The sequence below is a fragment of the Coloeus monedula genome (genome assembly GCF_965178545.1).
Source record: "Coloeus monedula genome assembly, chromosome: 4".
Lineage (NCBI taxonomy): Eukaryota > Metazoa > Chordata > Aves > Passeriformes > Corvidae > Coloeus > Coloeus monedula.
Genome location: NC_138784.1, coordinates 75,285,194 through 75,308,525, shown reverse-complemented (window position 1 = coordinate 75,308,525; position 23,332 = coordinate 75,285,194). Strand labels below are relative to the sequence as shown.

The following is a 23,332-nucleotide window of genomic DNA, read 5'->3' as shown; positions in this document are numbered from 1 at the left end:
TCCAAAACACTGCTGGGCACCCAAGGAAGAGAAGGGAAATTTGTCACCCTGAGGACTCTTCCAGCTTCCAACACTTTGATTGGAGCCTGGTCAATGGACAGCAGGAGGCTCAGCCCTGGGATTGCCCTCCTGTGCCTCGCACTGGGTGAGTGCAGTGATAGCTGAGCAGAGGTCGTGGAGGTGAAACCATCCTCCCCTGCCCTCTGACCATCGGGAACGCTTTTCCTGCAGGCCGGTGCCCCTTTGGGAAGGCAGTGGCAGAGGAGGGCGGTGTGTCTGTCCCTGCAGGCCCCTGTCTCCCAGTGACCTTCTCAGCTCGTGGAGACAGCTTGGCTTTGCTGTAAAGCAGCTCATGTGACAGCAGTAATCCGCAGCGGGTAAACAGCTGTGCAGGAAGATTCCAGGGAATCGCCCTATTTTCCCTGCTCCGAGGGCCCAGGCTGGCACACCGGGGCAGGAGGGTGGGAGAGGCTGCACGAGTCCATCCCCACTGGGTGTCTCTGGAGCCAGGTCAGGAGCACACACTTCCAGGATTCCTGCTGGAATCCTCGTGGAGCTGCAAAACAGGTTCCAAGAATTTGAAAAAAAACCCCATTTCTCCTCATGGAGTGGTTTCCTCCGAATCTTTGCCAAAACCATGAGTGGCATTTTTAAACCTGAGTTTGACTTCTGTCTCCCAGCCTCGTGTCTTTTGGTGTGATTTATTCCCTCACATTTATACAACTTCCTCTCTGGGTAACACTTTCTGATGGTTCATGTGGACCCCCTTCAGCTCCGGGGATACTCGATGGACTTTTTGCCATCTGCCCACGGGAAGTTAAATTGTGCCCTGGAGAAGACACAGAAAGACTGAGGGAGCACCAGCTTGGAACTGGTTTAAAATTAATCATGGTATTATTATTCCCATCCCCAGCTCAGACTGTAGCAAACTTCCTTTCCCTGTGGTTTTGCCTTCTTGTTGCCACAGATCCCTGAACTTCCTCATCTCTGTTTTCCCCCCGATTTTAACCTTCCAAAGCTCCCAGGGGAAGTTCAGTGAGTGCATTCTGGTGCTGACAAGTCCAAGGAGCTGATGACAGCTAAAGCAGGTGGGTTTAGCCCAAGATCCAGGTTCTTGCACCACACAGGCAGCAATTCCCCTCAGTTCCCTCCAGGGATGAGGCGCCTTGGATCAGGTAGGCAGCGGTTACATCATGGCCACGGAATCCCTGGGTTTCTCGAGCAGAAACCACCAGCAGGGTGTTTGTGGCTGCAATAAATTGTCCACCAGTGGCCTGAGACAATCCCTTATTTCATGTAAGCCACGGCCCAGCCCTCGGGAGGGACCATCTGTTCCCCTGGCCTAGGACAGATTTGAGCACGAGCCCTCGCAGTGAAAGGCTCTCTGCTATTCCCCTGAGCCGCCTGATCTCTTCCCTTCCACCTCTTCCCATCGGGGGGGAAAAAAACCAAAAACCCCAAAGCTTTGTACTCCCAAGCATTAGGGGGCTCTAATTGCTGTGTAAATTGGGACTGCTGCATTTAAGTGGTGAACAAGGAGCTAATGGAAGTGGAATTTTATTGCTGGCATAAGTAGGGGATGTGCAGCTCCTTTGAAGTCAGCAGCCAGGGGGGTTTCAGTTCGATCACAGCCAGCAGTGGGTTTGGTTCCTGGTTGTTTCCCGTTGCTCTGACCCGTGGATGAGTTATGATGTCCTTCTCAGAGGTTCCTAGTACATTTTTCTTGCCAAAAAAAAAGTTTGAGTCTCACTTCCAAATAGCAATTACATACTGAGAGGTTTGAAGTGCAGCAGAAAATTAACAAGACTTGGACTTGGCCAGGTTTTAGGGTTTCTGTGTGTTTGCTGCTGGTGGAGATGTGCTTCCTCACCTGGGGGCCTCCCATCTGAGCCAGAGCAGTGGGACTGGGGCCTGAATCATCTCAGAAAGTACAAAGCAGAAGGAATTCTCCAGCCACCACCAGGGCTCTCTCATTTTCCAGCCTGGGAAGGGACAGGACAGGCTCTTGCACCGCTTGATTCTCCTCACAGATTTTGTCTGTTCGGGTCTGTGTGCCACAAATCTTCCCTTTGCACATCCAGGGTGAGACCCACAGGGACAAAAAAAAGCTGGAGAACTCCTTTTTAGGGAAAACAAACTCATCCCTCTCCCTGCACCCATTGTTGCCTTCTCTTGGTGTGCAAAGGAGGCTTCCAAGCCCCCTGGCCTTGATGGTTTGGGCACAAATGTTCTGTTCCTTCAGTCACCAGGCCAGAGCCCAAACTTTTTGGTTTTAGCAACAGATGTGCAGAGTTTAAAAGGGAGGAATCTGCCAGAGGCAGCAGCATTCCAAGAATAAATACTCCCAGGAGAGAGAGGTGGGAACCCATCGCACCTGCCGCGCAGCCGGGGCAGCGGGAGACGGTGGTGCACAAAAAAAGGAGGAATGTGGACTGTAAAAACTTGCTCTTTACACGAAAAGTTCCACACCTGAGTCGTGTGTGCGCTGTGATTTATTGCTTGCCTTGCTGAGCATGGGCCAGGTCCTACCTGGGGGGAAGCCGTGCCAAACGTGGCCCTCGTCCCGTAAAAGACAGGCTGGGGACACCAAAGCACGGGGCACTGCTGCAGCTGGGGATGTGCTGCTTTGGAGCAGGGATGCTTTCCTAGCTGGATTTGGAGGGTGTGCTTTGAGGAGGAGGGAAAAAAGGAGCCTTCAGGTGCATTTCCAGCCCTTTTTCCCCCAAGGAAAAAAGCCAAACTTACCTCCCGGTAGCTGGGCAGGACCTAGTGCAAGGTGAGGCTCCAGCAGATCGCCACAGCTGCAGCTTCCCATATCAAGGCAAAGCTTTAAACACCTTCCCAAGGAGTTATCCTCTTCCAAAAGCTCATTTGGGGTGTTCTTGTCACCTCTTTTGGGTTAAGAGCCCGGAATTCCCTGGCACAGAGGCACTGGTGGGGCACGGGGGGGAGAACCCGTGGCGTTGGACCCGTCGCTTGGCCATGAATGTGCACCCTGTTGTGGCAGGGAGGCTCCTGGGGAACAAGTCAGCAAAATGCTGGGAAAATGGCTTTTAGATGGAGCCAGGGCCTATCTGGTTACAGATTGCCTTTCTGCCAGCACAATGGCTGCTTTATGTCTCCATGTGCTCAACGCTCTGGAGGATGTGCCCATGTCCGTGCTCGCATGTGATCCATCGGCACCGGCCCAGCTGAAACCAGCCAGTCCTGCAGAGCCTTAAAATCACATGGAGCTCCTCCCAGGCCCCAAGGAGTGCCTGGATTTCATGAACTTCCCAGCCTCGTGCTCTTGGGATGCATAGAAATTCCACTCTGGCAGCCATTTCTGCTCCTCATTCGTCTCTACACCGGGGATTGTGGAGAGCTTTGTTGGAGGTGGCCTGAGCTTCTCCGTGATGGATTTCACTGCTTTGGTGCAGACTTTCCTCGCTGGGCCGATTAAACCATTCGTCTAAATATTTATAAAATATCTGGCAGTGCTTTATTCTTACCTCCTACTTTACCTCCCCCTTACACACACAGTGTTCTGTGTGGAATTAGAAATATTTTAGTTACTCTGCCCTAACGTTGGGGTGCTACTCCTCTGTGGTCACTGAGTTTTCTCCTCCTCTGTGGTCACTGAGTTTTTGCACTCACCCAGTAAACCAAAGGATGCATTTCCTATGAGTACATTAATTACCCCACTAAATCCCCCCCTCCCCAGCTGTAGCATTTGCCCTTTTCCCAGCCTTTTACACTTGCATTTCATTGTCAGGCATCCTAGCAGCAGACTATTCAGGTTTCAAGTGGAGCCTGGCAGAGAGTTCATCAGGTGAGTGGATTTCTGTGGTGGCGGTTTGGAATGCTGGGATTTAGCTGGTTTTGCACTTGTACCTTTAGGTCCCTCTTGGTGTTTCTCGGGGTTAAAGGGGCTGTGTCTGTCTGGGTTTTGTGCCTGGGCACCATTTGGGGTAGAAATGCCTTTGGGATGTGCTGATATCTCCTTTCAGCCTGACACAATCCGAGCTGTCTCGTAATCGTGACTTCAGTAAAGAATCAGTGAGGACAGAGGTTTGGATTGTAACAGCCCTCAGCAGCGGTGACAGAGAGGGCTGTGGGGATGCTGGGCCTTTTGGATTTGTGAAGTTTGGCTTTTTCACGGTCACCGACCTGTTACAGCTTTAAAGCTGCAAAGCAAAGAAGAGAAAACCCCACAAATACCCTTGGAGCACCCAGCAGCCCTGAGGAGTTAGAGGTTTGGAGCAGGAACCTGAAGGAAGAAGTAGGATGGGCTGGGAGGGTCACAGCACAGGAGGGTAGGTAGAGCCTTTGACATGATCTGTATTCCCTTCCCACACTATTTATGATTGGCAGGGATGCCCAAAGTGTTGTCCCTGCAGAAACTCTGCCAAATATTTATCTGCTTCGTTAGGATATGGGGTATTTCAGTTGTTTTTAAAAACAATGATTCGATTCCAATGATTTTATTGTAAGATGGACTTGTAATAAAATATTTTAGTAATGTTAGGTTTTTAATTGTAGGTATTTTAGTAAATTTAGCAAAGCCCTGCCTTGCTTTGCACAGTAGCCATTTAATAAAACCATATAGAAAACAGAGGACACTAAAAGCTGTTTAAAAAAGCGGGATAAGAATCAGTCTCAGTTCTTCCTCTGGGAGAGCCCTGGGGATGTTAAAAGCATAACAGGGCAGTCAGCAAAACATTTATGGCAAAATCTGACAGGGATCCCTTTTAGGTGACTGTTCAGAACCTTGTTCATGGGTTTAACACCTGATTCCTGAGAGGAGGAACAGACTGGTTTACCCCTAGCTGTTTCCTCTCCCCTCTCCCTGGGACACTTGGCACAGATAACCCCTGGCTGCCCCATGTTTTGTATTAACACCCAGCAGGTCGTGGGGGAAGCAAAGCCCAACAGGAGCAGGCCTTAGGGCTTGCTGGACTCCCTCTATTTTTATCTGTGTTTCGTGTAGAGATGATTGACCACGATAGACTTCTAATCTTCTCAGGTGTGTCCACGCCAAAGCCAGCTCATCACGGAGGCTTAGACAGGTTATTCTCTAAGCTTCCAGCCCTGGAGTCCAGTAAAAGCCTTCCTTCCCACAGGCAGAGACATTCCCTGTGTTTGTCACCTCTCCTAAATGCCAAATCGACTCCAGTTTAAGGTGCCACGCCCTGGAGACCCAGCATAGAGGGCCAAGTCTAGGTGAGGACTGAGCTTAAGCAAGCACAGCTTAATTCTGCCTCAGGTGATGCCCAGGCCTGGTTCTCCAGCTCTAAATTCACCCCATGAAGGGGAGAGGAGTGGGGGACAGGTGGCTTCAGGTAAGACAAAGCAAAAGGTGTGGAGCTAATCCACCCCCAGGAGACCAAACTGCTGCTGTGCTTCTTTCCCAAGCATCCTTTTCTTTTGAGTTTCTCCATCAAAATGAGGATGAAACAGAAAACGTGGGATTTTGGATTGTTTCCAGTGTTAAAAATCCTTGCAAGTTTTTTTCCTCCTGGGACTGTCCTCACTGCAAAGACAGAGGTCCATGGCACATGGCATGGTTTATCACCACCGCTGGAGACTGTGGGCCTTTGCTGTGCCAGGGAAGAGTCTGGGCACCAGGCTGGCTCCCTGGGATCTTCCTCTTTCCATGGAAGCACTGAGGCTCCAGAGGAGACAATTCTTGTAAATCAGGAACTCCAGCTGTGTGGTTTTTGTCTCAACGTAAAGCAACCTTAAAAGAAGTCCCAAAACTCCCTAAACATCCAAAATAAACCCCAAAAACTCAAAGCCCCCCAAAAGATCTGGAAGAAATAAGGGAGATTGAGCCAAAGACGTTTCAGATCTGGGCTAGGCCATGGCCCTTCCCTCATAGGGAGGGAGAAAACTGGGATGTCCCAAAGATGCTGGTGCTCCCAGCTGGGGAAGGAAGGCTGGTCCCTGACCAAGATTTGGAGAGAAACCTCAAGTTTGGATGCTTGGATTTTATTTAAAACAACTCCTTGATGCAAAATGCCAACATTTTGCTGAAGCTGAGTGAGTGGGAGGAAGAACGAGCCGTGTAAGTGGTGCTGCATCCTGACCGGTCCCATTCCGGTGGTGCCGGGCGGGAGGTTCCGGATCAACCAGTGGCTTTAGGGTCACTGAGACAGCAGCTCCCATTGCCCTGAAGGAGCAGAGAAGGAAACTCCTGGCAACAGATCCAGAGGAGCCAAAGAATCACAGGCTGGATCCGTTAGGTTGGAAAAGATCTCCAAGATCATCGAGTCCAAGCTGTGCCCCATCCCCACTTTGTCCCCCAGCCCAGAGCACTGAGTGCCACATCCAGGCATTCCTTGAAAAGCTCAGGGAAGAACAAGCCACTGACTATTAAGCAGGCAGGTGACCCCCAGGGACAGTCTGAGAGGCTGAGATGTGACCATGGGGATGTGGTGGGTGCAGGGGAGGAGGCGGTGACTCCAGGGCTGCGTCCCGTGCAGCTGTGGATGGGAATGTTGTATCTTATCTCCTGCATTTACCTTCGTTCGAAGGATGAGTCAAGGCTATGATGTAAATTAATTGACTCAACTTTGCTCTCAAAGCTTCAGGTGCCTCGTTAAATTGTTCTTTATTGGGGTTTTGACCAGAGTAGCTCCTGAAAAGACAGGTGATGGAGGATCTTGAATGAGGACTGCAGCCTTTTGCATATTATCGTTTGGTGGAAAAAAAAAATCTTCGTGTTTTGAACGGACTGGCACAGAGGTTCTGTAGGGCAGAGCTGTGACTTGAGAGCCTGGAAAGCTCTCAGAGCTTAAATCACCGCATGGGGATTTTGTGATTTGTCAGTATTACAGAATCCAGACTGGTTTGGGTTGGAAGGGACCAAAGATCACCCAGTTCCACCCACACCTCCCACTGTCCCAGGCTCCTCCAAGTGCCGTCCAGCCTGGCCTTGGACACTTCCAGGGATGGGGCACTGAGCTATTTCTGATGGGAAAAATCCTTCCAAATATCATCCTAAGAGAGGTCTGATTAATCATTGATGCTCTTGCAGTTGAAGGGGGTGAGAGATGGGGGGCTGAGCTTTCAGTTCATCTTATCTTTAACTAAGTGTCCATGCTGAGAGATGTCTTCTGCTCCTCTGTCACTGCTGAGTGTGGTGGGATTCCTGAAATGCTTTATTTCTGGGCGAAATCCCTTCCATGGTGTCGTGTCAACACCTCGTGCCTTAAGGGACGCGTTTAGTTTGGCAGTTTAGGATTTGTCAGGGTAACACCTGACTTTGAGAGCTCTTCTTTCAGCTGCTGTGGTTGGAACTCGTTAGACAGCTGGCTTATCTTCCTGAAAATACACCCTCGTGCCCACTGATTGTCCTCCCCCACCTCTTGAAGGCCTCTCGAGTCAGTCCCCCAGAAGGGAGCTGGTCAGGAGGATATTTTCCGGAAATCTTCGCAAACCAGCTTCCCAGTCAAAGGAAACATCTAACAGAAATCAACTGTGGGACATTCTAACGTTTGTGCTGAGCAGTGCTGGCAGGAACCCTCCACATGGTCTCCAAAATTGCAGTTGGTGAGGACAGGAAAGGTCTTTGGTTCTGTAGGACCAGCCCCTCTCGGTCTTCACCCACCTCTAAAAGACCTCCAGTGAGGAAGGCTTTGCTCCAGAGCTTCAGCAACATTATGTTTAGCTGGGATTTTTCCCACCTCCTAAGTGCAGGTTTCCATGCTGTTCTTCAAGCTCACGTCTTACTGGGGAAAAGACAATTGGAAAAGATGATTATTCCCTACTTACCTGCACCAGCCTTGATGTATTTACACCTAGGAATGCAGACCAAAGCAGGCCCCGTGCCCTTTCATTGTGCTGCCCACCGAGGGCAAACATTTCATTTTTTGGAGGTCCTCTGGCTTGATTTTTGTGTGTGTGTGTATTAAAATCTACTCGTTCGGAACCGTTGACGAGAACTCTTCCATCGCTAGGGCCCCGTAGTGCATTCCTGAGCACGGGAATTTCAGCTGGATTCCTCAGCCCCTGCCTCCGGAGGAGGGGAAGGAGAAGTTGCAGGAGTATCTACTGTGAAAGGCTTCTGTGCGATGGTGCTCAGCACAGTTTGCTCTGGTTTCCCCTCAGTGTTGGTGGAAACAAAGTCCTCTGAACGAGTTGGACGTCAACGGCTGAGAAAGTCAGTGGAAAATTCCGCTCTTTTTAGCCCTTTCCATTGGGGGCTGAGGGACTTGCGAGGCCGCTCACTCCTGGCTCTGCAGTGCCCACAGCTTGCAGCACTTCCTCCTTGCAGCACACAGAGCAAGAAGTGTCAGCCTTGGCCTCTGGAGCCACTGGATCCCCAACAGCAGCACCAGCTTTTGGAGGGGCACCTGCAGCTCTCAGCTGAGGTGCTGGGTTTTCGTACGATGAGGTTGCCTTGCAAGAACCCGATCACGTCCTGTGCTCTCTGAGGAGCTCCAAGGGGATCGCTCAAGTCCTTGCGCATTTTCCTTTTTGTCCCACAAAAGAACTCCCAAGAGCAATAGTTCTGTGCTGCTTCGCCACTCCAGACCTGTGTCCCTACTCCTCCGTGCCCAGCGGTGTTTCCTGTGATATCATGGCCTGTAGAGCCATGAGCTCCCCTCAGGTAACAGCTCCACTCTTGGATTCTCCCCTCAAGCACGAGGCTGCTGAGATGTTGGCATTATCTCCCCCTTCTTGTTGGGGTCATCCTGGCTCGGTACCGCAGGGCTGGGCCTTGCCTGGGGCTCCTGGCTCCCTGATGCAGGAGCCCCATGGGAATGCTTCTCCACTGCCTTTCCCTCCCCTTCCAGGGGCTGGTCCCATGGGAGTTTGCCTTGGCAGGAGATCGGCTCTCTGATCATTCCTAGATGTTGTCGTCGATGCTGCCAGAGAAGAGATTTTGTACTTTTTGAAGGAAAAAGCTTTTTCTGTTCTTGCGGTGACGTTCAACCTGGAGACAGTGGTTGCTGTTGTCTGGTCAGGAGTTGGGCTGGTTCCTGCCTCCTCATCCTCCAGGACTTTGTCTTGAGTTCCCATTTGAGCCCCACGTGGAAAAGGTTTCATGCGAGGTCCTGCCGTTCAACCTTCCCATGATGTAGAGGGTCAAGCCAAGAGGACATCCCTCACTCCATGGGTGACTGGCAGCGTGGAACTACACACCATTCCATTCCTCCCAGCCATTCCACACGGCTTTGGAGGTTCCACAGGAAGCTTTCAGGATGCTGTATTGAATGTCCATATCGTCCAGCCAGGTTGTTGAGACAGCTCCTGTTTTGGTGTCAGCCAAGACCTCTCTGCTCCCAGGTGCATTCCAAGGCTCGCAGAACCTTGTCCAGCTGCAAATTCCCACTGCTGCCGTAAGGAGAACATGCCGGACATTCACAGGACTCACGGCAGAAGGCTCTTCATTCCATCTGCTGCCAGATCCCAGCTTGATGCTCCCAGTCCAGACAGAGCTTTGTCCCAGGCTGCCTTGGGTTGGTCTCCTCACTGACGGGACTTTGTGGTGGTGGGACCTGTTCCAGCCCATCCTCCATCCATGCCTGCTGTGACTGCCTCACACCTGGGATGAGGTAGCCAGGTTTATTCGGTCTCGTGGCATTTGGATGTGGAGCCACATGGGCAGATGTCCAGAAAGCCAACTCTGTCCATGGCTCATCCCACAGCGTGGGCATCAGGTCAGGGGAGGGGATTGTCCACCTCTGTCAAGAGACCCCACCTGCAGAGCTGTGTCCAGCTTTGGGGACCCCAACAGCAGAAGGATGTGGAGCTGCTGGGGGTGTCCAGGCAGGAGAAGGGAAGGATCCAGGGAGAGCTGAGAGCCCCTTGCAGGGCCTAAAGGGGCTCCAGGAGAGCTGCAGAGGGACTGGGGCCAAGGCCTGGAGGGCCAGGAGGCAGGGAATGGCTTCCCAGTGCCAGAGGGCAGGGCTGGATGGGAGATTGGGAATTGGGAATTGCTGGCTGGGAGGGTGGGCAGGGGCTGGGATGGAATTCCCAGAGCAGCTGGGGCTGCCCCTGGATCCCCAGGAGTGTCCAAGGCCAGGCTGGACATTGGGGCTGGAGCAGCCTGGCACAGTGGGAGGTGTCCCTGCCCATGGCAGGGCTGGCACTGGGTGATGTTTAAGGTCCCTTCCCACCCAAACCATTCCATGATTCCTTGGCCTGAGCCTCTTTTCACTGAATGGGAGATAAGGAAGGACTCAGCCTGAGATACCAGGAAGAAGACAGGGCGTCTTGTGTCCCTGAGCCAGACAATATTCCATATCCTGCAGCACTGGGAATGAAGCTGAAGCTGAAGCCTTGTCCATGCTGCACTAGCTTTGATCTCAAGGCTGAGGAGGTGTCAAAGCAAGGCAGAAACTGGCACTGATGATCTCGGCTCCCTGAGTGTCCAACGGTCCCAAGATGTGCAGGGCATTTCTGATCCTTGACCCCAGTTCCCCGGGCACTGAAGCATTCCACCCACCCAACCTTCTCCCCTCAAGCCCTTTGGGGTGGTTTCATGGAGTCACCTGCAATTTAGGATCAGAGCAGGTGTTCTTATGCTCCGTGCCAGGTGAGATCTCTTTATCAGACATGGCGTAACTTTTCCCCTCTGAATCTCGTGTCTCTCTGGTCTCGGGCAGAGCCTGACCTTTACCCTTGTCCTTCCCTAAGCTGAGACCTATTCCCTGCTGAAGCAGCAGGAGTTTCATTCTCTCCTCTGGCCCACCACAGTCCCCCAGCTGAAATGCAGCTGCAAACATTGACCCGGCATTTGAGTCCAACCACAGCCACCTCCGAGTCAATCGACTCCAATCCCGATTCATGGTGGCCATTTCAACCCCTGAGGCCTTCCATGGTTCTTCTCCTCCCTTGGCCACTCTCGTGTCCTCCCCATTCCCCCATGGCTGTCACCTGCCATGCCGGACCCTCCTTCCTACCAAATCCAGCTGATCCCCCACCAAAAAACTTCTTTCTCTGGGATGTGGCAGGAGCTGGTGCTGTCCCAGCTGCCTCTCTAGATGTTGTCCTTGTGCCCGGCTGGCCAGAGCTGGCTCCTCACCCCTGCCAAGGACAGGAGGGGCTTTTTGGGTGGATTCGGGGAGGGGTAGCAAAGTCACAGCCTGGTTGCATCTTCCTGGGAGCCCGTGGCCACGGTTTGTGCTGCTCTGTGTGTGCTCCATCACCTCTCTGTGACAGACAGGAGCCGGTCTGAGCAGCCACGGGATCCAGTGGGATCCCATTTCCCTGCCTGCCCCGTTCCTCGCAGCGCTCCCCAGCCCAGCTCCACCTCTTTTGCAGAAATGTATTTTTCAAAGACTCAAGAAAAGTTGGTTTGGGTTTGGGTTTGGTTTTTGGTGTTTTTTTTTTTTTTTGTCTAATGGATTTCCTGTTTTTAATACAATTGAAAGGGTCTGAAATCCATGCTTTAGATTAACATATGCCAGCTAGATTAGGGCTAATCAGGGTGCAGGTCTGAGCAGATGCAGCGCGGGGCCAATCCCAGACCTGATTACAGCATCTCAGCGGTTTAATCGTCTCTCTCCCAAGGGCGATCAGCTCGGCTCTAATGCACAGCAGACTTTCCAGCCCTCTCCTCCTTTGGTTTGTTACCACCCCTGGCAGGAAGGGCCGCTACGTCATCTGCTGAGGCGATTTGCGTTAATCCCATGCAGAAAGGGATCTGCGCGGCACCGTCTCTCGCTGACACTTCCCCGCTCTTCCGCGCGCTCCGAGAGGTGGCCGGGCTCGGCCAAGCCTTGTCTGAATTAACTCATCCTTCCCAAACACCCCAGCTGGGTGTTCAGGGCTCGCCAGCACCTGGGTCTGGCACGTTTGGACAGCGTGGAGGGATCGTGGCTTCGACGTCGCGTGGTCTGTGGCCCGGGGGGGTGGTGGTGGCTCTGCTCCGTGGGTTGTCCATGTGGCATTTGATCTGCTCCGGGTTAACAACCCAAGTAACCCAAAGGGCTTAGTTGGCTTGTTGGTCTGGAGCGGGGATTTGAGGTGCATCCCAGGCCAGATCCCCAGGTCCTGCTTAAACTGGGATGTGCTGTGTTCTCCTGAGGGGTCTGCTAGGAGATTTTCTTCAGGAGGGCTGAGCCTGAGCTCTCTTTTCTCATTCGTTTTGTTGCCTGAAATTCCCACTGACCAGAAAGCGCCCTGGGAGCTGGGAACCTCCTCCTGACCCTGCGCCGTTCGTGGCAGCCAGTGCTGGACAACCAACCTGGGAACCAATTCCATGGTTGGGCTTGGTGAATGTGGCCACAACCCCTCCGGCTGGGGGATCAGGACACTTCCCAGCCCACGGAGCGCCTCGGGACCCCGAGGGGAGGGATGTTGGAGGAGCTCTGGGCTGCTCTGGGGTCACCCACCTGGTCAGCACGATTAACTCCTAAGCTTTCCTGTCTGCACAGAGAGTTATCCGAGGACACGGAGCTGCCTCGCGTTACCAAACAAGTGCCCTTGGTGGGGCAGAGCTCTGCTCCCTGCACCTCAACCCACAGGGATTGTGCTGCTTTTTCGGGAAAGCCTCGCTCAGGAACCTGATGTCGTGGCGGGGCCTGGCCATCCATCCCGTGCTGCTGCTGGAAGGATTTGTTGACCTCAAAAAGCTGGTTTTATCCCCAGTAGAGGTGTGGGTAGTTTCTGAAATGTCTAAATCATCTCGCTTGTCCAAATCTCCCTTGGCCAAGCCACAGGTGGAGGTGGGTGCAGGGACAATACCGGAGAAGAACGATGAAGTTTCTCCTCCCAGCCTGCAGGATTTGCCATTCCCTTCCCCTGCCCAGCTCTGTCGAGTGCTCCTCACTATTTTTTCCACCTCCTTCCACTGTTCACATCACAACAACCCTCAGGGGCCTCGTTTTATTGTCGCTTTGGTGTTTCCTGGCTCACCAGGACTCGCCTTTGGCGCTGCAGCGCTAAAGCTTTGCCAGCTCCATCCTCAGCCTGGAGGCCTCTGGTCCCCTCCTGCAGCTGAGCCAGCCTTGGGAAAAGCTGTTTCTACTTTGCTGGACTCATGCATGACTGGGGAAGGGCTGAGGAAGGGGCTTTGCTTTCCTCTCTCTGTTTTGTGTGTCCCATGCACGTGTGAGAGCTCAGAACCAGTGCCAGGAGCCAGTTTGGCTTGGCCAGGGCTTGTTGGTCCCACGCTGCCCCTTCCCTGTGAGGGGAGAAGGACCCGGCTGGCATGGAGAGGGAGAAGGAAGAAGGGAATTGTGCTGGGGAGTGGCTGTAATGGGGCTCATGGATGCACAGCAACGGGATCCTCCCCTGTGCCACCGGTGGGGAGGTGTTTGAGTGACCTGCAGAGTGACAGGGGATGGGAAAAGCTGAATTTATCCCTTCCTCAGCCCCGCAGTTCCCAATTCTGGGCATATCAAGTGGAAAAACGCGTGTAGGAAGGGTGTCCCATGTCTGTGGGTGATCCCTGATGGGCTCTGGGGTGGGAGCAATCCCTGCCTCCAGGAAAACTCGGCCTGACGGGTTTGGCTGAGCAGCTCCCTGCTGTACCATCCCAAAACATGGCTGGTTTGGGTTCCTCCTCCAAAAATGATGTCATTTCTTTCCTCTTCATCCTCATTCTCTCTCCCTGCAGCCCGACAGCGCCGGGGTGTGGGCCCCAAGCTGCTGCCACCCATCCCAACCCCATCCCATCCCCACTCCCATCCCAGTGGCTTCATGGAGGGCAAATCCAGCACAGCAAGGCCTCCAAGGCACAAATCCTTCATCCAGCATGGACACAGCTGGGCGGGGGCCGGCGTCCTTCTTGATTGCTGGTTTTCCGTGGATAGAATCCTGGAATGTTTTGGGTGTGAAGGACCTCAGAGCCCCTCCAGTGCCACCCTCTGCCATGGGCAGGGACACCTCCCACTATCCCAGGCTGCTCCAGCCCCAATGTCCAGCCTGGCCTTGGGCACTGCCAGGGATCCAGGGGCAGCCCCAGCTGCTCTGGGAATTCCATTCCAGCCCCTGCCCACCCTCCCAGCCAGCAATTCCCAATTCCCAATCTCCCATCCAGCCCTGCCCTCTGGCACTGGGAAGCCATTCCCTGCCTCCTGGCCCTCCAGGCCTTGGCCCCAGTCCCTCTGCAGCTCTCCTGGAGCCCCTTTAGGCCCTGCAAGGGGCTCTCAGCTCTCCCTGGATCCTTCCCTTCTCCAGGGGAACATTCCCAGCTCTCCCAGCCTGGCTCCAGCAGTGCTCCAGCCCTGGGAGCAGCTCTGTGGCTTCCTCTGGATTTGCTCCAGCAGCTCCACATCCCTATAGAGCTGAGGACCCTCCTCCAGGCAAGGAGAGCTCCAGCCATCCAAAGACCCCCCCCCAGAGCAGCACGAATGCAGCCCCCGAGCCCTCGGGGACCTCACGGCCGCCGTTCCCGCTCCACTCCCTCCCAACGCCACCCCTGTTCCCTCCTGTCTCCGCAGGCCTCGTGCAGATCCCCGTGAGCATGTACCAGACCGTGGTGACCAGCCTGGCCCAAGGCAACGGCCCCGTGCAGGTGGCGATGGCGCCGGTGACCACGAGGATAGCGGACACTGCCGTCACCATGGACGGGCAGGCGGTGGAGGTGGTGACCTTGGATCAGTGACGGCGCCCGGAGCAGCGGGATCGTGGCGATTCTCCTCGTCTCTTACGCGACTTCATTTTTTTACGCCTCTCCAGAGATGCAATCAGGTGGCATTGAGTCTCCCAGCTTTGGAAACGAAAAGGTTTTGTTGACCTTTTTTCTTTTTCTTTTTTTTTTTTTTTTTGGTCTTTCTTTTTTTTTTTTTTAAAACGAGAAAAATAGAAAAACAAATGAAAACAAAAAACAAATCCTGGCAGAGGATGTTGTGTAAAGTGCATTTTTCTAGCGCCACTCTGCTCTCGGAGGAGCGAGAAGCCAAATTGTGATGGGACTTGGATTCCGAGGAGGTTGAAAGGAAAATGAAAATAAAGCGACCCTTTATGCCCCGTTTTCCCCCCCGTGGGATCGAGCAGGAGGAGGCCGGGGGGCAGCACGGACACCCTCGGCCAGCGCCGCTCCGGCAGCACCCGCTGGCACCTTCCGGGCACGGCCCGCCCCTGGCAGCGAATTAGGTATCAAAGATTTTAATATGGACTTTTATATTCCAAAAACCCACCCCAGAAAAAACAAAACAACAAACCCCCTCCCCACCCCCAAAAAAACAAAAACAAAACCAAAAAAAAAAAAAAAAAAGCCACAAAAGGAAGAAAAGAAAACAACAGAAAAAAAAAAAAAAGTTTGGAAAAAAAAGACTCCTCTTTTGGGGGAAAAAAATTAAAATAACAAAAAAAAAATAAAAGCGCATGTGTGACTGCAGGGGGGTGTGGCAACCTCACCCATCCACCCCCGAAGGGACGATGCTCTTCCAGGAGCCGCGCGCCTGCCGGAGGATCCGCGCCCCGCTCGGCTCCCCTTGGTGCACACTGGAGACCTGTTCCTACTTCTCTGCTCTTGTACCTGCCATTTTAGACCCTTGGGGTTGTTTTTGGTTTTTTTTCTTCTTTATTATTATTATTATTGTTGTTGTTGTTGTTGTTATTATTATTATTTCCCAGTTTCGTGGCTCTAGACCGGAGTGGGAGCGCCTCTAAAGGGGCTCTGGCTGCGTCCCCCCCCCGCCGCTTTTTCCCACCACATTCCCAGGATTTCCCTTGCCAAAGAGCCGCCTCGGGCTCATCCCCCTCCCCGCTGCCACCCCATCCTCTCCTCCTCTGATTCCCGCAGGAAAAGCTTCTCTGGAAGGGGGGATGTGAGCGAGACCCTTCCCTTTGGGGGACCCTCTTCACCCCAACCCTCCGCCCCAGCCCAGTCCTGCCCTGTGCCTCTCCCAGCACGGTTTTTAACCCCAAAACCCTTCCCAGGAGGGTTCAAAGAAGCCTTTGGGGGTTTTTTTTGGGGGGACAGACTTTACTCAGTGTCCCCATGGGCCAAACCCTGGTGCCCAACCAAACCCCCCCCTAAGCATTTCCTATGGGATTTCATTTTTGGGGGATTATTTTGGGGGGGGGGGGGAAGGGTTTATTATGATTTCCAAGTGGCTGTTCAAGTTCTCCACATCTTGCTCCGCCTTCGAGGAAGTTTTCAGATTCTTGTATTTACTTGTTTTATATGGGGGGGAAAAAACCGAACCCCGCAAAAACAAACCTATCACATGTTCTTTGTATACAGTTCTTGGGTCCTTTTCCGAGGGGAGGGAGATCTTTCCACAGAAACAGTCCTGGTTCTCGCCGATTTACGGATCTTCTTTGGGTTTTTTTTTTTTTTTTCTAATGATTATTTTTTTATCGTCCTTGTGAAGATGTCGGTGGCTTTTCAAGTCAGTGTTTCTTTGGCAATGAAATGAGGTTCTTTTAGTCCCAGAGGTTTCCTCCCCCCCAAAAAAAAAAGAAAATAACAAAAACCAGGCAAATAGCAGAGCATGGACCCCCCCCCTTGTTTTCCCAGTGTCTGTTATTGCCTCATTCAATAAATTGTTACAAATGTGTCTACCCAGCTGTCCAACTCTCCTCTTTGGGGGCATTTTGGGGATATTTTGGGAATATTTGCCATCCCTCCTTTCCTGGTGGGGGTTTTTGGGGTTTGGTTCCTCCCCCCTCCCACGCTGGGGCTGGAGAGGAGGAGCTGAGCATCGCTGGGATGGTTTTGGGGCTTCATCCTCTTTTTTTTGGTGCAATTTATCTCATTTTCCTCTTCCTGCATCAATCTGGGGCTGGATGGACGCCTTGGGAGTGCTGGAGCATCCCCCTGTGCTCCCACCCAGGGGCTGAGCTGGCTTTTGGGTTGAATTCCTTGATTTTTCAGCCCTCTCTCACCCCCGAGGTCCTGGTGAGCCGGGGGATGTTTTTTGGGAGCGCCAACCCAAGGAGGAGCCGGGAAACGCGGGGATGGGTTTCAGCAGCTTTATTGGAATGATGGTTGCCAGATCCGGTGAATCCTGCGGGGGCTTCTGTGGCGTGGGGTGAGAGGAGGAGCAGGAAAAGCTGGAAGGACAAAGAGAAGGGCGGGAAGGAGGAATGGGGCTGCTTTCCTGGGGATGCTCCCGGGTATTCCCGCCGAGCTGGAGCGGATCCCTCGGCATCGAGCGTGCTGCCCTGGCTGGGACAGTGACCTGGGGGTTTGGGGACCCCTGGGCACCCCAGGACATCCCATGGCTGGGCTGGGGTGCCCCAAAGGGGCCCTGGACCTGGCAGCAGGGCCGGGGGAGGCAGCTCGGCCTGGCAGACGCTGCTGGGAGGTTTTAATCTTCGTTAATCGGCCTTTAATAAGCAGGTCGGGGCCTCCTGCTGGGGCGGCTCCTGGAGCCCCCGAGCACCAGCGGCCTCTGCCTTGTACTGGGAGAGACTGGTGGGGCTGGACCCTGCTCCCTTTCTGCACCAGCAGCCTCCACTTTATACTGGGAGAGACTGGTGAGGCTGATCCCACTCCCTCCCTGCACCAGTAACCTCCAGCTCATACTGGGAGACACTGGTGGGGCTGGACCCGCTCCCTCCCCCAGCCTGGGCGCTACAGGGGGGTCCCCCAGGCGTTGGGGGGGGGGGTCTTTGTGTGGACTTTCTGTCTCTATCCCCCCATGCCAGCACTGCTGTGCCCAGGGAGGACCCTGAATTGCAAGATGTGACCTCAAATTGCAGGATTTGACCCCAAAAATGCAGGTGGATGCTCAGGATGAGCCCTGCCACTGCAGCTGGGAAGGGCCAGGATGGAGGGGAGGCCTTGGGATGCTCCCCAACAGGGAGCTGGTCCCGGGGGAACTCGGTACTGGCGGGCACCAGCTGCACTTTGGGGTGGAGCCTTTGGGGAGGGGTGGAGCTCCGGGGGTGTGGTCAGTGGGGGTGTGGTCAGTGGGGGGGTGGTCAGTGGGGGTGTGGTCAGCGGGGTGGGGCTTGGGGATGCTCCACCCCTGACCCCACCACTCCCCACCCCCTGCAGGGCAGGGCCCCACTGCTGAGTGGGGGTGGGGTTAAATCCAGCACTGGGGGGGTGGAGGGATGGATGGACAGACTGGGAGATGGGTCAGGGGTGGGATGGACGGACAGATGGATGGAGAGTGAGATGGGATGGAGGGATGGGTGGATGGATGGATGGATGGATGGATGGATGGATGGATGGATGGATGGATGGATGGATGGATGGATGGATGCATGGAAAGGCAGGAGGGTGGATGGATGATTCCACACCAGGACAGACAGACAGACAGACAGACAGGGGATGGGTGTCTGTACAGCCAATGGACGTGGCTGCAGGAATGGACAGACACTGGGTGTTTGTTACCTGGACCAGCAGATGGATGAATGACCAGACAGACACACGGACACCTGTGCCCCCACAGCCCCCACCTGCCCCGGGAGGGCGATGGGGACCCCCCATCCGTCTGTCCGTCCGTCCGTGCGTCCGTCCCTCCCCGCCCCCCGGCGCAGGGAGGATGATTGGAGCGTGCAGCCTAATCCAGTGTGATCCAATCTCCGCGGGCTTATGCCGAAAGCCCCATAATCACCCAGCGCTGCCCTACATATCCCGGCACAGCCCAGCCACAGCCGAGCCCGGGCCACGGGGGGAAGGGGCGTGCACAGCCCCCACCCCCAAATCAGCCCAGAGCTGCCCCTCCCCGTGGCAGCCCCTGCCCCCTAAAACCCGGCACCATCCCTCCTCCTGCACCTGGGGACGGGCAGGGGACGTGGCAGCTGCCACCGCCGGCTGCATCATCCGTGCCTCAGTTTCCTCCCTCCCCAGAAACACGGGCCTGGCTTGGGGTTGGATCCGGGAGCGGGGGCTGGATCCGGGGCTGGGGTAGGGGCTGCTGGCCTAATCCCACCCCCGCAGGGCCCTGCCCGGACCGCGGGGCCGGATCAGCCCTTGACGCCCGGAGTCACTTGGGGACACGTGGCCGCGCTGCTCCAATGACCGGCATCCCGCAGATCCCGGCTTTCCCCCCTCTCATGGGGGGTGCCAGACCCCCCTTCCTCAGCATCACCATCCCCCCATCCCGCGTGTGCAGGACACCCAGCGCAAATCACATCCCCCCAAATCAACAGCGGATGGAGAGGGACACCCCACGGGGCCCTCCCAGCCCGGCAGCAGAGCCCTGGGGGTTTGGGGGATGCCGGGCTGCACCCAGGAGTGCCGGGGGACGCTGAGGGGGCGCCGGGGGCCCCTGTCCGCGGCGGTGCCCCGGGGCCGTAGTTGGCAAGTCTAGAACCACCGGATCCTGCTACCGCACCAGTGTGAGTTCTACCATTGCCAAAGGCAGCCCCGGGGCCGGGCACCGCCGGCACCGTCTCGGCAGCCAGGCCCAGCCTGGGGACAACGAGGGACACGCGGCCGCGGTGCCGAGCCTGGAAAGCTGCAAAAAATAGGAAGAAGAATATCATTTCACCCATCCAGACGAAAAACCCCACACGCAGCTCCAGATCCCCCGTGGGGACGCTCGGCTCAACCCCAGGGAGTCGTGTCCGGGAGGGGACAAGGAGTGGGGGTCCATCCTGCTCGTGATGGCCACCACGAAGACACGGCCTGGCCGAGGTGTCCCCATGGGCTGGGACACCACGTTGGGATGGACACCACCTCAGTGTCACCATGCCTTCGGTCTGTGGCCATCCCTCCCTCATCCCAGCAATTCCAGAGGGGTTTCCACCATCCCATCCCACCGAACCCCCCTCTGCAGCCCCGCTGCTCCTCCATCCCCGCCCCGGCGCTGCTCTCTCCGCCCTCTCCCATATTGGCACTACACATAATTGCTCAAAAGCTACAAATCAAAGCAAAAATGTGCTAGTGCCAAAACGGGCCAGGCGGCGTCGGCGACGGCCCCGCGGGGCTCGCGGGTCTTTCTCTGCTCTGTTTATGGCCCTATGGTAATTCACTGACCGCGGGGTTGCACAGTGAATTCTACCAGTGCCATACACAGAACAGGAGTAGCGAGCTCACACCTGCCTTTTTCCCCTGGCTTTCCACCCAAATTCACAGTTAGGAGCCCAACACCCTCGGCCCGGCCTCCGGCCTCAGAACGGCGACGGGAAAAATGGGAATCAATTGTTATCGATCGGCAAAATGATTCGGGAATGGCCAAGCAAAGGGAGATGCTCGCCCCGGGGAGGGTGGGGAGGATCTGGTCCCCAGCTCGGCTTTTTGGGATTTTTTGGGATGGGGATGCTGGAAGCCATTTCCCAGCCGCTGCCCTTGCTGGGTTATCCAGGAGTGCCAGCCCCAGGTCTGCCACCGCCTGGGATGGCTGCAAACCCCCCAGAATGGTCCCAGACCCCCAAAATGTTGCAACCTCTCCCAGATGGCCACAAGCCCCCCAAAACAGTCCCAAATCCCAAAATGTTGCAAAGCCTCTGGATGGTTCTACACCCCCCAGAACGCTGCAATCCTTCCAATTAATTCCAAACAATCCAGACGGCTGCAACCTCCCCAGAATGTTTCAACCCCCCAAAATGTTGCAACCCCCATGGATGACTGAAAGCGCCTCAAAATTCGCAACCCCTCTGGATGGTTGCAAGCCCCCAGAAGGTTGAAAACCCCCTGGATGGTTGCAGCCCCCCCTCCCCCCCGAAGTTTGCAACCTTCCCTGGATGCTTGTAAAGCATCCAGATGGCAAATTCCCCCCCAAAAAACTACCGCAATGCCCCCAAAAGGCCACAACCCCTCTGAATGGCTGAACCCCCTCAAAAATTTCAAAAGACTCCTGATGGCTTCAGACCCTCCAAAACTGCAACCCCCCCAAGAGGATGCAGACCCTCTGGATGGCTGCAAGCCCCCAAATGGCTGCAAGGCCCCCAAAATGTTGCAAACCCCCCAGATGGTGGCAACCCCCCCAAAATATGTGAACCCCCTTCATTGCTAAAGACCCTCCAAAAGCATGAACCCACCCAAGAGGATGGAGATACCCTCAAATGGCCGCAGACCCCCCCAAAAACTTGCAACCCCCTTGGATGGTGGCAAAGCCCCCCCGGATGGTCGCGGACCCCCCGGCTGGCAGTGACACCGTCCCCAGCGGCCGCGGCGGTGGCGGAGGAGGAGGAGGAAGGCACAAAGTCTCCTTTGTGTCGGCAAAGCCGAGGCCCCAACGAGCCGAGCGGGCCCGGGATGAGCTCGGGGTGCCCCTGGTCCGGCGTTGGGAGCTGACCCCCCTCGAGGATGCAGCCCCTGGACCCTCACACCCCGTCCAGCCTCGAATTTGGGGACAAAGACGAGCAGCGGCACTCGCTGAGCTCGGCCATTCCCGCGGTTTGGGGAGCGTCACGCGTGGAGGGGTCGAGGCCAGCAGGGACAGACCTGTCCCCAACCTGCACCCACCTTTGGGGCTCCAACAGCAAAGCCCCCCAGAGAAGCACCCAAAAATCCTGGAGAAGCCCCAGACCCCCATGGCGCTCGGCCAAGCAGCCCTAAAGGAAGAGAAGCCCCCCGTGACCACAGCACCGTCCTCACCTGGGGGACACCGCCCTGGCGCCGCGGTGGCTTGGGGACACCGCTCCCCAGGGGACGCGGGCGAGGCCGAGCCCGTTGCCATCCTTGGCGTGACTTTGAACGCGACGGCTTCGCCTTAATCCGCGCCGTCGTCGCCCGCGTGGCCCCGGCACCGTGCCAGGCGGGACCCGGCCTCTCCCCGCCAGCCGCCCGCGCCCCAACACCCCCGGGGCGGCGGCGGCTTTGGGGTGCCCCCTTTGTCCCTGTCCCCCTGCCTCCGCCCAAGGCCACTGCGGCAGCCCAGGCCCCGGGGCTGAGCCAGCCCCTCTGCGGAGCCGCCGCACCCCGGCTCATGACGTTGGGAGCTGCCGCATTGCGGATGTTGCCCCCCCGGGGCCCCCCCCGGCCCCGCTCCCGCAGCCCCCTCCGAGGGCTCCGGAGGGTTCTGCCGCAAGGCCTGAGATCTTCAGCATGGGGACATGGGGGTGCCCTGGCCCCTGAGCCACGTTTTGGGGGCCAACGAGGCAAAACGCCATCCCCAAGCCCAAAAGGCCACCGGAGTCGCCTGCGGATGCTGATGGCACCGACAGCACCAAGATGGTGCTTGGCCACTGCCCCTGCCACGGCGAGGGACAGGGACGTGGTGGCTCCTGGATGTGGCCACTGCCGGTGTCTGCCCTGCCATGGGGGGCAGTGGGGGTGGGCACCTGTCCATCCTCGGCACCCTGAGACGGGCGGCTGCAGGACCCCAGGCCATGGGAATCGCCAGGTGGGGATGGGATTGGGGATGGGACAAGGACAAGGACAAGAAGGGAAGGAGATGGGGAAGGAGACAGAGGCAGGGAGGGGAATGGGGATGGAGATGGGGATGGAGATGTGAGACGAGAAAGAGGAAAAGGAGAAAGAGGTGGAGAAGAAAAAAAGGAGGAGAAGGAGAAGGAGAAGGAGAAGGAGAAGGAGAAGGAGAAGGAGAAGGAGAAGGAGAAGGAGAAGGAGAAGGAGGAGAAAGGGACGGGCATGGGGATGGAGATGTGGATGGAGACAGGGACAGAGAGGGGGACAGGGGTGGGGACAGGGATGGGGACAGATAAAGATGGAGATGGAAACGGGATCAGGGACCACAACAGAGATAGAAATTTGGTCAGGGATAGAGACGAGGATGAGGATGGGGCTTGAGACGGGGACAGGGATGGAGACAGAGGACCGGGACAGGGACAGAGCTGCCGTGTGCAGCTGGGAGCCCCATTTCGGGGTTAAACCGGGCAGATTTGTGCCGCAGTGCCCGAGACACCGGCCATGACTCCCCCCCCCAGCGCCCGGGGGACGCCCCCTCACCCCAAAGCAGCCCCCAGCCCGGGGCAGGACCTCACCCTGCCACCCCCGACTGAGGTTTGGTGTCCTCAAGCAGGGCTGGGGACACGCCTGACCCCCCCGGGGGTCCCTCCACACTCCGCAGCATCGGGCGGGGCAGGGGGGGCAGGGGCGTACGTACCCCAGGGGTTGGGGGGCTTGGACAGCCCCCCAAAGCAGCCCCCATGTTACGGGGTCCCCCTCAGCCGGGCTTTCGTTACCGGCACTATTTGGTGACACCGGAGCTGCCATCGGGGCTGCAGAGCGGCCACAGATCGCACCCGGGGGGCGGGGGGGCCACCCCTGAACCCCCAAACCACCCCGCCAAGGCCGGGGTGCAGCTGCGGCTGCGGGCGGTGGGGCCGGACCGCGATTTCGTTGTCACTCGCATCGCTCCGCTGGGATGCGACCGCTGCGACACCGCCCCGACGGCAGAGGTTTGGGGGACCCCGGGAAGGATGGGGGGCGCGGGGAGGGGGCGGTGAGGCAGGGGGGGCTCAGCCCGAAGGGATTCGGGGGACCCTCACGTCGAGGAAAAGCGGGGAGAGGGGCGGACGCACCGCCCCGGGGTCGGGTCCTGCCGAGAGCGGGCGCGGGGGGAAGGGAGCGGTTCAAAGG

General features: G+C 56.2%; 1 protein-coding gene across 1 annotated transcript in view; it reads left to right on the top strand.

Annotated features, from left to right (window-relative positions):
- NRF1 (nuclear respiratory factor 1) overlaps positions 1 to 16,398 on the top strand; it is a 58,835-nt gene extending 42,437 nt beyond the window's left edge. Inside the window, exon 11 of the mRNA XM_082280138.1 lies at positions 14,379 to 16,398. Coding sequence (XP_082136264.1) covers positions 14,379 to 14,542 — 164 coding nt within the window. The 3' untranslated portion in view covers positions 14,543 to 16,398. The remainder of the gene's footprint in view (positions 1 to 14,378) is intronic.
- Positions 16,399 to 23,332: the final 6,934 nt, after the last annotated feature.